Genomic DNA, 17916 nt, shown 5'->3' with positions numbered 1-17916 from the left:
TTAGATCTATTTGATGTAGATTTGTGATCTGTTAGAAACCTAATTGTTTTAAGTATTTGTAATTCAAGCAGCAGCAGTGCCAATGGATTTAATTATCAGTTTAAAAATCCAAACAATGGGAAGCAAGATAACATGCTGCCTTCAAAGCTATAGTAATAAAAGGAGTGCTGGTACATCTTCCCCATGTACCTGGAAATGATGGATGACCCAGATTTGCCTGCTGCAAAAATCTATGCGTCTAATTCAAACAATTTTGATTGTGTAACAGACTTTACCCTGGTCATTTCTGAAGGCAAATTCAGATGCATATTCTCATTAAAAACAAAATACTATAGTTGAGTGTAGTGGTGTATATCTGTAATCTCAGGGGCTCAAGAGGCTGAGGCAGGAGGATTAAGAGTTCAAAGTCAACCTCAACAAAAGTGAGGCGCTAGGCAACTCAGTGAGACCCTGTCTCTAAATAAAATACAAAATAGGGCTCAGTGGTCAAGTGCCTCTGAGTTCAACCCCAGGTACCCAAAAGAAGAACAAAATAACTTGACTATGTGATATTTATGATTAATGCTTTTTCAATGTTTTTTTTTCTGATTTGAGAATTCCTAAGTGATAATTTAAGAAAGTAAAACATGCACTGAACCTATAATGTCTTTTATTTTTTATGTCCTGAAAAACAGGATGTATATTTTTAAAAAAAAAAAATGTGGTTTACCAAATATTGGATACGTGCATTGTAGTCTGGGATTACCCCTTTGGCATTGCTCCTATTTCACCCCTGAATAGTCTGATTTATAACAAAAAGTAAGAAAAATTAGGAAACAAAACACTCTTGGACTGATATAACTATAAAACCAGAAAGCAAGAATAACAGTTTTCAAGCCAAAAAACACCTAAATTTAGCGCCTGAATTTGTTATTAAATAGTTTGGGTGAATCATCTAGGTTTTTGAAAGCTATATGCAAGACATTTGTGAATTGTGAATGATTCCTTTCATTCATGTGACATGACTGCCATTAATCTAAAAAAAAAACAAATAGAAAAAAATGGAATAAAAAATATTAAAGTGTGGCTACATATAGTAAAGATGTCACTTTCATGAAACTTTTGGTTTTCCATAGGCTTATGTGTATGTTTGTTTGCATGTATATGTGAAAGAGAGAGAAAGACAGAGACCAATAGAGAGAGAGGGAGAAACTGGATAATCAATGCTCTGACTTTTTCTCATAAACTGAGCTATGGAAAATGTAGGGGAAAAAGAGACTTCTCTTACACTTTACAAGTTTCATGGCTAATACCTCCTATTTAAAAAGACAGTTTAGAAAGACAAAAACATATACACATTTACTTAATATAAGTTTCATGTGACACAAGAGCCTTCAGATGAAGATCACCTCCTCCTCCCCAAACAAAAACAAATACAAAAACAAAAACAGGAAAGTCCTATGCATATTTAGGTTGAGTTTGATGGAGAATGGGTAGTCACACAGAATTATGTTTGGGGGCTAAATGGGTATGATTTGATTGCAATAAACTGGGTGGAAACTTGGTGGGGTCTGTTCATTCAGATTCTTCTCTGTGTCCGTGGGTGACATTCCTTTCTTCAGGGTATAGCATACATAAAGGTCTTGTGACCTACTTCAGGGTAGAAGTAGAGGAAAATGTCAGAGACATATTTGTTGCTTCTGTGGCTTCCTCAAATGGTCAGATGCCACATTTTTAGTAGCATATCCAGAACCTCTTCAATGGCAAATAGAAAACACGTGAATAGCCCTAAATCTGAAATGATGTTACATGGAGAACTGAAAGCATTAGAAAGAGTTTTTGACTTTGCCATGTTTAATCTTGACAAGCTTATTTAACCATTCTATGTTTTCTCTCATACTAAAACGTAAGATGTCTATCTCAAAATATTGTTTTAAGAATTAAATGAGAGTAAACATATGTATTCTACATACCAATCCCGATTCCTTTGAATATATACCCAATAGTAAGATTGCTGGAATACATAATAATTTTATTTTTAATTTTTAAAGGAACCTCCATACTACTTTCAAAATTGCTATACTAATTTACATTCCTACCAACAGCACAAAACAATGATAAGTTGTTGAGGTGAAAGATAAGGAAATTAACTTTTTAAATTTTTTCACAATGTATACATAGATCAAAACAACACATTATATTCCATAAATTTACAAAATTATTTGCCAAATAAAAATAAATGAAAAGAATTAAATGAAATGCGACTGCAAATCCATTATAATAATACCTAGCACCTAATAAATTCTGTTAGTATTACATCTTTATCCTATGATCCTTGATTTACTTTATTTTTTAAGTTCAATGACTCTTTATAATGCGGATATTTTCCTCTTCATTTTTAACTTAATTCTATGTAAAACATTGTGATTTTAAAGATGTACATTGAACATTGTCAAAAATTCCTAGTTATGTGATTTTTCTAAATGTACATTTTTCATACAAAAAAACAATTTTGGAGAGTAAGCCCTCATTGTCAATTTTTTCTAACATGAATTACTCTGTTCCTTTTTAAAATACATTTTTTAGTTGTAGTTGGATACTATATCTTTATTTTGTTTTTATGTGGTGCTGAGGATTGAACTCAGAGCCTTGCATATGCTAGGTGAGTGCTCTACCGCTGAGCTACATCCCTAGCCCCAATTGCTCTGTTCTTAAAATGTTACCAGCTTCCAGGATTCAATCTTACCCTGCTAATAGCAAGTCTGTTGCCTATTTCAGAAGAAGAAATAAAGAGGCAAGAAGTTAGTTTCATATGAATGAAGCCAGATTTTAAAATAGGCAGTTAGTGTAGATAGGTAAATGGAATCAGGTTGGATCTAAGAGGCCAATTTTGAGTGAGTCTGGGAAGTTGGAGACGGTTCCCTGAGGGATCTTATCAAGAATCTGCCCCTGCTCCAACCTGTTGCCAAGGTAACCAGCCCCAGGAATTTCCCCTCCCTACAGGGAGCTTTAAGGTTTTTAATGAGTCTTTTGTCTAATCCATGGGCCCTTCCCTCTTCAGCCCACCAGTTTCCCACCTTTTGGCCATCCCACTGAGCATTCCTAGGCCTAGTCACACACAGGAAGGAGAAAGCTAAGGGGGAAAAGGCAGGAGAACAAAGGAAGCCTAGGACATATAAAAAGGGCAGGACACCTCCCCACTTGGGATACCAGGATACCAGCTATGGCCCCCTTCTCCCTCCTGGGAGAAGTCTATGTTACCCCTTTTTAAATAAACCCTGCTTCATATGCTTGCCTCGGTGTGCTTCTCTAATGTTCAAAACTTCAACATGTGGGGAAGCAGGACATAACCAGATAACTAGATAACCAGAGGTATCTTGAATATTTCATACAATATAAAACATTTTTGCTGGGGACCTTCCTTCATACTGCCACTGAAGAAAAGTGCGATACTATACACCAAGGCAGACCAAGTGAAATTACATCTATTCATAAAGACTTGAATAGTAATTACAATGACAGCATTGGTTGGTTTAGGTAATAGCTTATACTTCATAAATCATCCTGCCCTTGGAAAATGCTAGGTACCATATAATAAACTCATAAAATAGCTTCAGACTCTTTGTATAATGTTTTAAAATTTAAGGCTAATTACTTCCAAATCAACCCAGTTTTAAGCATAACTTTACTCTGGCTTTTGATTTGATACATTGTCAATTATGGCAATCTTGGTTGGATTTAAATTGAATTAGATTAAACTGTGGCCCAGCGATTTTCCAGCTTCTCATGTGGTCAATGCAAACAGTTATATTTAATGGTAGTAAAGTTGAGATAAAAATGTTAAATGTAAGAGTCAATTGCAAGGTCATTATTTTTTTTCAAGTAATGAAAACATAGTACTTGATCCACTATAAAATTACAGGCTAATGACTCAGTCCTACAGAGTGGCTCTCAAAACTTATTCAATGTACCCACACTGATTTAAGCAATGATAAAGTATCATTTCAAAGATTAAATAATGACAAGTAGTATAAATCACATTTTAGATGGTGCCACAAAATACAAGTTTTTAAAAGCTCTGGGTAGAAATTTTTGGATACAATAATGAGAAAAATGGTTCAAAGGTATATGGTAAATTCTTATAATTTTCTAAAAGAAACAAATATTTGTAAATTTTGATTTTTAAAAAATTTAACACAAAAACCATTTCAATATTTTAATATTATTTAATATTATTTTCCTAGGCACCAAATTCCATTTTTGAAATTACCATCAATAAAAATACCAAAATACATTAGATTGCCCAGCCAATTGTAGAAAAATGGAATATGTCATCCCAAAATAGCCACTTTGACATAAAGACTACTTTGAGCAGAAGGTAATTCAGAAGAAGCTGATACAAGGAAAACACTCTACCCTTCCTTATCTGTCTAGAAGCAGGACATAAATTCACAAAAGTGTCCTTCTTTTTCTACCAGAAAGGACAAAGTTTTATAACCAGAGACAACTTTAAGTCCTTATCAGTTCCTAACACCAAAGAAATCTACATAATGAAGTATACTAACTAGCTCTCATCTACTATTAGTTTTCAGCTTACTTGCTTTCCCATAATTTGCCATCCTTAGAGACTCAAGGTCCATAAATTTTGTCTTTTATCTAAAAATGCATTGTTCTCTGTTTAAGATGTTATATAAACTAGGGTTCTAAGATACCTCTTTGAGATTTACTCATTTTTCCTTGGGGGTTCCCATGACATGAAGTAGACATGTTATTAACTTCTGCCCTTGGTTAGGGGGGTCCCACTTAAGAATTAAGGATAGAGGGAAAATTATCTTTCCCTACACAACCTATTTATTGAATGTTTATTCCACAGAAAGATGAACAATTACCTGATAAGTCTGAAAATGTAAACAAATAGCTTTTGTAATTTTTTTCTCAAATTTACCCAACAATATTTGGACCAGCAATGTTTAGATTTCATCTATTTTAAGTAGATTATCTCTAAACTATATCAACACTGTTGATTTTTCTTAACAAATTATTATATATGTAAACATGATATTAAAATTGAGGGAATACCTGAAAAATGTTATGAAACCATTTCAAAATAAATACTACAAAGATTTTCCCCTTTAATATTTAATTACCATTTAAATTATTTTCAGTGAAAGATTTTGATATTTCAAAAATAGCAAATTCAGTTTATCTTCTCTTTTTCTTTTTTTCCTGTCAAAGCATGTTTTTTAAAATATAAATGATTAGAGGTAAAGGATAACCACTTTAGGCATAGATATAATATTCAAAATATTTATTCTCTGATATAATAGCTATAGGTAATTTTAATAACAGGGCTAATTCTTATAAAAAGTACCATGCACAAACCATGTACACTGAAAAATATTGTTTTCTCTGTGCAAAGTGAGTTAAATCAAAGAAGGAAATATTCATGAAACTGCCTACTACTCTCATTTGTTCTCATTAAAAAACAGCTAATGTGAAACCAAGGAGTGACATCACTCACGTTTCTAATTAAAGGGTCTGTTACTCTCCATTTATCAGTTGGCCACAATTTTCTGGACAAGACTAGAAATGATTACTTATTTGTTGATCACCCTTTGACTACTTTTACCACCACTTCTCTCTGCACACAGAATTGGCATAGTGATATGAGGACATGAGTTAGGATAAAAATAAGTAAAGACATTCTTAAAAACATACTCTTCCTGTTTTGTTTCAAAGACTTTACAATTCTGCTTTCCATCTGCTTTACAAGTGAGGTTTCTACAGGTGAGTTTATATCAACAGATTACTGTCTTAACTTAGATTACTGTCTGTCTTTGATCTTAACTTTTTGTGTTCTGATTACCATATCATAATTTGGTTGAGAATTGTAGGAAGCTAAAGGAAATATGTTAAGTTAAAAACATAACCCAATGAGCAGAATACATAGGACGACCCCTGCACTGTCATTAAAAAGAAATTGAAGGCTGGAGTAGTGGCTCAGCGGTAGAGCACTCACCTAGCACGTGTGAGGCCCTGGGTTCAATCTTTAGCACCACATAGAAATAAATAAATAAAATAAAGGTATTGTGTCCAACTACAACTAAAAAATAAATATTAAAAACAGAAATTCTTTTGCTGAAACAAAGAGCATATTGTCATATGAAGAGAAATTAATATTAATACCTAGATGGGCTATTTTCTAAACTTTGAGAACAACCATATTAATTTCCCATCTCATTACCTATCTGCTTATAGAACACAAAATAACTAGAAATTTATATATACTCACCCCAGATACCTATATCAATCAGATAAGATATATATATATATATATATATATATATATATATATATATATATATATATTAAAGCCTAATAACATAACAAGAGTCTTATAGGACTCAAAATATATTATAAATGAGTATTTGGTTGGTTGGTTTTGAATCTTTTAATACGGGCCCAATTAGATTATTGAGTCTAGACAACACAAAATATAACCTAACTTCCATCAAATATAGTGATTCTTAGCTGCAAAAAAAAAAAAAAAAGAAAGGTTATTCCCCTTTGAGGGTTCACTGATTTCCTTAGTGGAATCTCTTCAAACATTTTATTTTACAGATCTGATTAAATAAATGATATTCTGTGGTAGTGGTTCTATAAAAGTGGTTCTTGGACCAACAGCATCAGCATCACTTGGGATTCGTTAGAAATAAAAATTTCTGGGTCCCATCCTTGAATAATGTACTCTGTGAACCCCTGGAATACATGTTGTTACAATAATCTCTATGTTTTTCTCATGTACTGTGTTTCATCACTATTTGGAATGTGTGTGATATCAAACAACTCTACAAAAATAAAACTGACTTGCTTTTTCATTTCAGATTGATACATCTAATATAAAGGGTAGGCTTCAGACTCAATTTTGCATGAAAGATTGGTGGTTGTGGGGCAGTCTCACTGCTCTATCATTGTCTATTGTTTTACAACTTCATGGTTTTCAACCCAAAGTTCAATAATAACATGATTAAATCAATATCTAATTGTTGGCCCAAACAGCTCAACAACAATGTAATTACTCAAGAATGGCATTTTATTCCTTCTCAATACTTTTATTCTTTACTCCTACAGATCTCTTTGGCCACTACCCCCCTGACAAGTCAAATATTTACATCTGTAAACTAAATATTCTTTCCATTGAGACCACTTTATAATATAGAGGTATGGCAATCAATAATTCCAATTTTCTCATAAGGTATTTCAGAACATAGTAATATAGAGAGCAAAACATTTTTTCACTTTCTAAAACTAGCCTAGAATTATCAAGATCTTAGTAGCAGCAGGTTGATAAAGAACAACAGCAGTTGATAAAGAAAAAAAATCTTCCCTATAAACAAATTATTTTCACTTTCATTGAAAACAGTGAGACCTATCACGATTCAATTTTCTTTTCACTAACTGAATGATATCCTTGTTACTTGGGTACTTTGCAAAGATTAGATTCAGGAAAACATTCCAGGGAATGGTTCTCAGTGGATTACAACTATTTAGCATAATTATATTGATTCCAAACACAGACACATAATTCTACAAGTCATCTAAACATCTAATGTAGATGTTTGGGAGTCCACATACCTGTAAGCCATATTTTGTAATTCTCATAAAGTTATCTCAAATAAATATTCGAATTATCTCTCAAAAATATTTTTATACTTAGTACAAATAAAAAGAAACACAATTATAATAATCTGTTTAGATTACTTCATTTACCAATAGCTAGTATGTAAAAAAATACTGATTTTTAATGTATTAGAATTAATTCCTAAATAATCAACTAAAGATCTCCCTAAACAATGGTTGCATGTTGGTGTTATTAAACATTCATTTGTTATTATTACAAGCATTCAGTACCTCCTGTTTTCAAGTTATCAATATCCCCCTACCGCCTCTTCATTTCTCATAGAACTTATCAATTTTGTGATATGACCCAAGAGAGGAAATTTGGTAAGTAAAATAGTGGTCACAACAATAACAGGCAAGGAAATATGGTACTTTAAATCTATTGCATAGGTTCCAATTTCACCTCTTCCCTGTACCTTGAGAACACCTAAACTCTAATTTCACCTTTTCTGAGTATCTCACTAGGTCATTGTAAGAACTAGCTATCATATATAATTTTTAATAGTATGATTAATATAAGGGTATATAGAAATAAACATTTTTGAATTCTCAGTTTCTGAAATGAGGATTTCTATATTTTCCTGTGTCAATATACACCTCTCTAAAACAAATGTACCAAATTCAAGTGTTACCAAAACCATGTATAGGCTGCTTATCACCATCAAGATACATAATTTATTGCCCTTCATTCTCTCCCTCAAGTATATTTCTTCTGAATATTACATACTAGGAAGAAATTGGAAGCCAAGGGCATTCTATTCCATGTATTGTGGACCTTCCATGGTACCATGGAAGCTCTATTACTTCTATTAAATGAGGTACCATGTATAGTAGTTAAATATAAACTTAGAACTGATACAAAGGAAAGATACATATAGATTGGTACCTCTTTCACTAAAATAATACTTTGCTATTATGTCCCTCTCAGCCTTTTCCTTTTATAAAACGGAAATTTGTAACTCATTTTAAATGTATAACATACTTACTCTTTCTGTGTGTGTATATGTATGTGTGTTGAGGGCATGAACTGGCATAGAAAATGTAGAAAATGTAGTGGGGTAATAAAACATAAATAAATGTCCTATTCTTCCTGCTTCAAACCAAGGCAGCTGAAACCACATTCAAGAATGAAGTGAGCAGGCATCCAGAGGAAAATCACCCATTCAAAATTTTTTGAGAATCTTGGTTGATACAGGTTGAGTCTCCCTTATGCAAAATGTTTGGAACCAGAAATGTTTCAAACTTCAGAGATTCTCACATTTGAAATATTTGCATATAATTTACCAGTTGGGCATTTCTAATTCCAAAATATAATATCTAAAATGATTTTAAATATTTTAAGTATCATTTAGGTACTCAAAAAGTTTCAGATTTCAAAATACTTCAAATTTTAGATTTTAGGATTAGATATGCTCAATCTGCATAAGGATTCATACAAGGTTCTAAATGAAAAGGATATGGGAGAAAGTTTAGTCAGACTTCAGAAAGATTTAATGAGCTTCAAAGATAGGGAATGAAATGATATTGAATTCAACACCCTATTCTCACATAGAGCTTTCAGATATTGTGTTAAGACATCCTTGTTAAATGACTGTAGAGGTCAGATACCAAGGATAGAGTTTTCCAACACTGGCAACCGTACCCCCCCACCCCCCACCAGCTTTGTTCAAATAAGGCATAGCATGTAGACTGGATGCAATTTACACAGACATGTCCACTTGGCCCTTAAGCATACTAGTAATAACCAGAATAGACTGATAACTGAGATACTCTTTTACACTATTTTGTATACTATTTAGCCATTGGGAATTATAAGCATGGAGAAGAAGAATACAAAATGTTATGGAGATTGACTTTTCAACAGTCAGATTGCTGGGGGTATTGGTTGTTGTAGGAAGAGAGTTATCAAATTTAAAGTACCAAATGAGTCATCAAAACTATGACATAGAATTAAAATTCACGATTGTTTCAACAGCATCACAAAATCATGGAGTTAGGGATACAGTAATTACTACTTAACTGTTATGTTCTCAAGAAGACCAGATGACATCATGGAAAACAACAGAAGTGAATAAGAGGAAGAGTTTCAGTAGATAAATTGCATTAATGTAAGATTCTTTCAATTCAGAATGTACGTATCTTCCACAATGACAAAAATGGCAATATTTTTGGTTATGTTTTACTATTTATAATGCCCTTTTAATATATTTTTTTTATTAAAAGTTAGCATGGATATACAAGGAAAATAAGATTCAAAAAAATTGAATTTTATGTTTAACTTTTTTTTTTTCCAAAATGAATTAAAGTGTGGCTATGTTTTCCCCTAAAGTACAGGGTGGTGTAAAGAAGCTGATAAACTGAAAGAAGGTGAGTTCTAGCTTTCTGATGTATGCCTATATGTTATAGCAAATTTCCTATCATATCATAGGACATTGTGAAGCCATTGATAAAAGTAATTGCACATTCTTACTTCATTTAAGTAAAATATAAAGCTTCATACTGAGTTGTGAACAATCAGACAGAAAAGTGGAGTTATGGAAGTAGTGATTATCACTAAAACCAGTGTAGGATCAAAATCACAACACAACTCATTGGGAGATGGTTTATCTGAATATTTCAATTGACCTACAATAAACACTTTTATTCTCACATAGCATCAAACAAGTTTTATGACAAAATTATTTTTGGTAATGATTTCCAAAACTGTCTTAACAAGCCTTGGAGAATGAGTAAGATTTTTATAATATACATTTTATTTATTATAAATAAATATTAAACATTTATTTAGGATTATCACATATCTACAAATTACATGGAAAGACTATTTACCCTGAATTAATCTTATCTAAAAATGGCTTTGTGTTTATGTGGAGATAAATATTGTTTGCTTATCTTTATAGAAAGGATATGATAAATCACATTCTAGTAGAAATTTTTGGAATCAGAGGTTAATAGAAGACTTATTTTGAAAAAAATAGAGTCTATTTTAAAATGAAAATGTAAAACATCAGCTGGATTTACAATAGACACATTTGGCTTCCAATCACACTAAAATGATAAGGATATATTTAATCAAATTTATTTCTTTAAAACACCCTTTCTGTGGCTTTACAAAATAACAAGGAGTTCCTTTGCTATATCTCTATAATTTACAAATATTATATAAATGTGTGTACACTCCACTGATAAACCTTTGAACTCATATTCATTTGTACTATAATATATGTGCATGTAATTTGCCATACTGACATATAATTTTTTGTTGCTTTTTCCTCTCTTTTAAAGATTCTTTAATACATTGTTTCCATTCAGAATTTTTCCTTGTTTTAACTTATCATCAAGTTAATTATCTTTACTATTGACCAAGTATATTTATTACATTCATTGTGTGCCCTGATTTAATAAATATTGGGGTAACCTAACTTTCCTATGTACATATATAAATATACCACAGTGAATTTCACCATCATGTATATCCACAAGACACTAAGTTTTTTTTTTTAAATATGTAAGTAAATGACAGAAAGATCTGTAGAATAGATGGAAGGAAATAAGAGGATGGGGAGGTGAAAGAAAGGGGAAGTACTGAGGAATGAATTAGAGCCCATGACATTCCATGCTTTTGTAAGTATGTCAAAATGAATTCTAATGCTATATATAAATAAAAAGAACCAATACAAATAAAATAAAGTATATATTGCTTCCTTTCATGAGTTCACAGTTTAGACCTTTCTTCATAAAGGTTTCCAGATTCCTTTTAGCCCAGAGTACTGCTGGCTCAGACCACCCACACACAGCCTACTAAGTTCTACTCCATTTAGCAACTGGTCAGCATCTCCCAAATGACAATGTACAGACCATGAGATTGGAAGATTCAACTTCAACTAATAATGCCTATCCTACATGCTCAGAATTCTGCTGAGAGCTACGCAGTTACACAGTAAAGAATCAAATTATTTACTTCACAATTAGGTTTAATTTTTAGATCACCAACTGGTTTAAACAGAATAAACTGTTTTCCTTTAATTCCTCTTTTCTTCATAAGTTTCTAAAAGTAATATGTGAAATTTGGATAGAAAAACAAGGTCATATAAAAAAGCTACTTTTAAAGCCCTCAAAATTAAAAGTTATATATATATATATATATATATATATATATATATATATATATATGTAAATTTTCTCTTCTATCTCTATAAACATTTACATGTATTTCTGATTTGGAGGATATGCCTGAGACTAGAAATTCTATATTTGAAAGAATGATGAGTCTTGTGATCTAATTATAACAGGTTTAAGGAAAATACTTATAAAATAAATAAAATAAGTGGAAGATAAACTAGAGGATGAAAATATTGGGAAAAGGCATTTAATGAATTCATATATGTGATTATTCCACAACTTTTAAAATATGGACACTCATAAGGCAGAAAATAATATATCTAATTGCTCTAGGGTAGTACCAAAATGTATTCATAGAATATAAAATATCAAGATTTGGTTTGTATATGAGCAAGTGAGTGATGATAAATGATACTTGAGGCTATCAATGTATAGAGAGTGAAGATAGATTTATGAAAGTTAGAATACAGAGTATTTGTCTTTGTCATGTTTATATACCTTATAAAAATGACTCATTGGTTTAATTAAAAGTTTTAGAGTATTGTGATACTTATTATTTCAGAAAATATTTTTATAATTCTGGTTTCTGTATAATGTTTGAAAGTTTATATTAATTGTCTTTCAAAATCCAAAAATTAAGAAAATTTTAATGAAGCCAGTAGATACACTAAATAACTACATATATCCATCTTGGTGATATTCTGAAGATCATGAATTCCTATCCCAAATATTTAAGTCCATTTTTCATTCATTACTCTGCTGTATTTTTACATTTTATTCTTTGTTTATTATGTGTATCTCACTTAGTTCAGAAAAAGTTGAAGACTTTAAATACCTACAAAGAGAGTAATTCATATATATTAAGAGTGCCTGGCATTGTGCTAGAAAGTTTCACCTCAAATGAATTCTTAAATCCTTACAACCTTTAAAGTCTTAAATGTAGGAATAAAACATTATTAGCAGTATATTCCCATTGTCTATATTGGATTTATTGAGTAGACACTCAATAATGCATACATACAGATATGATGGAAAAATAAGAAAACTGACTCACAAAACAGTTTTACTTGCTTAAATCTAGTGTGATTAAATATAAATCCAAGTTTTTCTAACCTTGAAATTCAAACAAACCTTTATATATTGCATTCCAAAGGCTATTTTTCAAGATAAGAATATTTTACTCTGTGTCCATATATAATTATCTATAGTTGTGCTATTGATTGTGAGTTTGGTTGCAACATAAATATTAAGAGTATAAATTAATATCTGGAGAAAAGGAGGATGATTTTTCATTTTAAATTATTGGAAATATAAGTTATAGTGACCAAATGGACACAACATAGTTGTATTAATTTTGCTTGAACTTGGTAAAGATACAGAAGGACAAAACATGGTAATTTTCATAATGATAAAAGTTCCATGTATCTTTTTCTAATTTATGACATATAATAGCCACTTGAAGGAAGATTGCTATTATAAACCTCTGATAACTCTCATGTCATTAAAGAAACACACATTAATGACAAGAACCAAAGTTGCATTTTTATAAAATTAATTGATCTCTTTGCCATATATCATCCTATTTATTAATTAAGATTCAATGTAATATTTGCAGTTTTACACAGCTAAAACAAAAACAACACTATGAGGAAAATATGAAGATTTAAAATTCACAGGTATATAATCCATTTTGAAAATTCCACCACTTGTATCTTAAAAGAGAATTAACAAATATGCTTACCTTAGAAAATTGTGCATTTATCCATTTTGTGAATGTTTTCTTTTGAACATCTTCTCTTTCATCTACAATGTAAAATAGTAAAGACAGAGTTTAAATATAGTTCTTATTTTACCACCAGAATAAGTATCAATTATTATCTACTAATATTATTTTATAGTTAGTATTAAGTTCATTAATAAATTATATTAAACATAAGTGATTTTTGTATTAGGCATCCAGTCTAAAATTATATTTGAAAAATAATTGATATGGTTAGGACAATAGTCATTCAAATATCATACATTGTAGAAAAATAGTGGAAATAAGTGGAAAAGTATTTATTTTGCTATAATGTTTAGCTTACTCTAGTATAATTAAAAGAAATTACTAGCTGTCATTTCTTCAGTAAAACTATACCTGATCTTTTCCCTATAATATCTCCCATCCATGTAGAAATAATTACTCCCTCTTTTGCAACACCTACATACTCTAACATGGGCTTGATCTCCTTATAGGAGAGGATTTCTAATGATCAGAAGCATGGCTTAGTTATCTTTGCACCCCAGAACCTAGCACATTGTCTGCTCAAATTAAGAGCTCAGAAAATATGTTTGATAAATATGTAAATGCTTTAAGGGAGGGGGAGATCCTCGAAGTCCAAGATTTCTAGTACTTCTTTTCATCTAAAAGTCAGGAAATTTCAAATAAAAATGCAAATGATACTCTTCATGGCTTACATATAAATACTCAAAAGAAAAATCTCCAAGGAATTATGCCAAAGGATTAGGGTAAAAAATTATTAAGAAACAGCTTTACAGAATTCATGCTTCTAAAAATTATCTCCTTTACCTAAGCTGGAAATTAGTACTGAGTAAAATGGACAGAAAAATCATCCATCTTGATTTATTGAAATGCTTTTTCAAAGTCAAAGCCTATCTTTGAATTACTCTAAATGTGATCATATTAGTTAATATTTACTAAATGAGTACATTTGTGAGATATTTAAGATTTTGGAATTTCATATTTTATTTACTTGCATCAAAAGAACCATAACTGAAATGCCCTGAAAAAATAATCTTATTTGCTCTCAAATTATTTTTCAGTAGTAAATCTCCTTTACTTTTCTTGAAAACAGATGACATAGTAAGGAATATATTTCCCATAATAAATGTATGAATGCTAATAATATGTTTATCTTTAAATCATAATATAATTCATTCATAGATTTTTTAACCAATATGTGAAATGGTAGTGGGTGATATATTTTAAATGCAGAAAATTTTATTTAGTTTCACAAAATACATTCTTCTTATTAATTTGTGTTATTCCTACAACCTACTATGTATGTAGTTAATATTAGCATTATTGATATAGTGTAGGACAAATCATGTATATAATATGAAAGTCTTTCCTTTGTAGACAAGTATGAATAATAAAAATAGATAGTAATAGTTTTGGGACCTAATGATTGCCCTTTTGGATCTTTTTATTGTCATAAGTTCAATATAAAATACATACTATTAATTAAAACTGAAACACTTAAAAGTGAAAAATGAATACTATTTTTATTCTTGTTAATTAAATGCACAAAGGCCTTGAAGGCAGCATGGAAACATTTACATTTTATAAACAATGCTATATGTCTAGTGTGAAATAACATTAAATATGAGGTTCAACATATAAACATCTTAACTAGATGTCATCTCTTACCTCTAGTGCATTTAATACAAGAAAAATATGACTTCAATGAAGCATATATTTTATCTTATATGGTAACATTTTCTCTAACATGAAAAATGTTATTATACTTAATTTTATCATTATTATAAAATGTATAATAATTACTAGTACCTTATTGTTCATTAAGATGTTTTAAAATATCATCTCAATCAATTCATATGTAATTTAACATTTTATTCATTAGAGATATGTGAAGTCAGAACAAATTAACCTAATAGGTAACAGAAATAAACTTGATGTAGATTATGTGAATCAAAGTCTTTGATTTCCACATTTATCAGCTATCTCTCATTAATAGTATAATTGCATATAGTGGAATATTATAAGATATAGAATGCCATAAAATAATCCCCAAGTAACAAAAGGTAAACATATTAACAAATTCAAACTAACCATGAATTTGAATCCTCTATTTAGATTAACACGGGAGTCCCATGATTGTTGTAATCTATGTGAATAGCATCCAGAATTTCATAATGCACAAATTGTATGTCTATATGAATTTATTATATGAATACATTTAATATATCATAAATAGTAAACATTTTATAAATTTTAATAATTATTATTCACTTGAAGAATTGAATTCCTCAGGATGCTAGATGATTTGGTTGTTAATACCTTAAATAATAGAGGCTGGGGTTGTGGCTCAGAGGTAGAGCACTTGTCTAGCACACACGAGGCATTGGGTTCAATCCTCAGCACCATATAAAAATAAATAAAATAAAGGCATTGTGTCCAATTACAACTAAACAAATATTTTTTTAAAAAAATGTTAAATAATAAGCTTTTACATTTACTAACGGGTATTTAGTGTTTTTGTCATATGTAACTAAATAGAAAAAAATCTTAGACATTTATTAAATTTATTTTAACTAATACATAAAAACATAAAATCATTCTTATTTAAAGAGACACCATGTAAAGTTTGAATAAATATATATATCTTATAATGTCAAAATCAGAGTAAACATATCTATCTCCTCAAATATTTATCATTTCTTTATATTGACAACTTTTAAAATCCTATTTCTTGCTTTTGTAAGTGTATAGTACATTATTGCTATCAATGATCACCCTGTGCAATAGCACACCAGAAATTCTTGTTTTTATCTTACTATAACTTAGTACCCATTGATCAACCTTTCCACATTCTTTCCATCCTTCCTTCATTCCCCAGCCTCTGGCAATCACTATTCTATTCTAATCTTCTGTGGGTTTTGCTAAATATTGTCGTGTTACTTCCCCATACTAACTGGTAAGAGAAAAGTAAATTTAAGTGTTTCTGCATTATAATTTCAGTGCTGTTAGGAGTCCCGTTGGTTTTGTTTTTCAAGCAATTACTGTTTTGTTAGATGTAAGAAGATACTTGATGTTTGCTTTAATATAAATTGCTTTAATTAATAATGAAGTAGGATATGTTTCATGCATTTATTAATTATGCATGTTTTTCCTTTTGTTAAAATGCTAACATATCCTCTGAACATGTATTTATTGAGCACCAGATAGTTTCAAATAAATTGGAATGAGATAACATATCGATAGTTCTTAAACATATTAAGTCATGGACTCCATTTGATTATCTAATAAATGTAACGAATGTTTTCTACCAAAAACATGTCTTTAGAGACATATTTGCATACAGTTTTCTGAAAATGATTGACTACTATGCTAAAGATTCCTATTAGTATGAAAGTTAAGGATCTCTATTTGCAAATTAAGCTACTTACTCTTAGTTAATAAACTTTTTCCCAAGTGGACATATTCCTTTTAATTTTTATTTCACTTTATTATTTTAACTTTTATATATTTTAATTTATACATTATTTCTCATAGTTCTTTAAAGTAGTTAAATTATGCATGGTCAATCACATACCTACAGTTAATCTAAAGCCAAGATATACATACATCACACATATATAAATCATGACAGAGACTATTTTGATGCTTTAACAAGATGGATATTTTTGTAGACACCGTCAAGGAGAAAAGAATAAAGTGAAATCTGTTTTACTAGGAAGTCATTATCTACATGTTTTTGTTCACTCATTTCAAGTAGCACAGTCCTTTTCATTTTCTCTAGGGTTTGTTTACAACTGATTTTCTTTTACTAATAAAATATGCATGGGGATATTAATGTGAGAAGCAAGGAAGAAAATCTCTCTTAGAAAATTTACTTGAAAACTGTTCCCTGGAGATATAAAGGAGTAAAGAACTACTACTTCATAAATTGCAAAAAGTGACCAACATTTTATTTTATTCTCTCTGTGGGGAACTCCATATAAATTAGCTTTCTACCATGACATAAATATTGTATTTCTTCTTAGAATTAATTAACTCCTAATAAAGTTTTTTTTATTCAATATATCTGGCTCTCCATAGTTTCTAAGATTAGTGAATTGACCCTTCACCCTGTTATTAACTTTTATATCCCTGAAACCCTCAGGAATATAAATTTGGGATATATTAAGTTGTGATATTCATGATTCACAAAAGCAAGTTACTGCAGAAAAATGATACCAGGCAAACTGAGAGAACATTAAATCATGGGAAGTGGTGGTTTCCAATCCCAATGCAGGACTTCATAGAATTATGGCCTCAAAATTGCCAGGCCTCAGTCTCTTTATCTGTAAAATGTGGATATTAATTACTTTTTAAGTGACAGAGCTCTTGCT

At 30.3% G+C, this 17916-nt stretch overlaps 1 protein-coding gene across 15 annotated transcripts in view; it reads right to left on the bottom strand.

Moving 5' to 3' along the window:
* Positions 1-17916, bottom strand: part of Dmd (dystrophin) — a 2094227-nt gene that overhangs the window by 1798069 nt on the left and 278242 nt on the right. For all 15 annotated transcript variants that reach the window (XM_078034984.1, XM_078034996.1, XM_078034982.1 and 12 more), the window contains one exon: positions 13523-13584. In XM_078034984.1, the coding sequence (XP_077891110.1) occupies positions 13523-13584 (62 nt within the window). Of the gene's footprint in view, positions 1-13522; positions 13585-17916 lie in introns of those variants that run through there.

Source organism: Ictidomys tridecemlineatus, chromosome X (genome assembly GCF_052094955.1).
Source record: "Ictidomys tridecemlineatus isolate mIctTri1 chromosome X, mIctTri1.hap1, whole genome shotgun sequence".
NCBI lineage: Eukaryota > Metazoa > Chordata > Mammalia > Rodentia > Sciuridae > Ictidomys > Ictidomys tridecemlineatus.
This window is presented reverse-complemented; position numbering and strand designations above follow the sequence as displayed.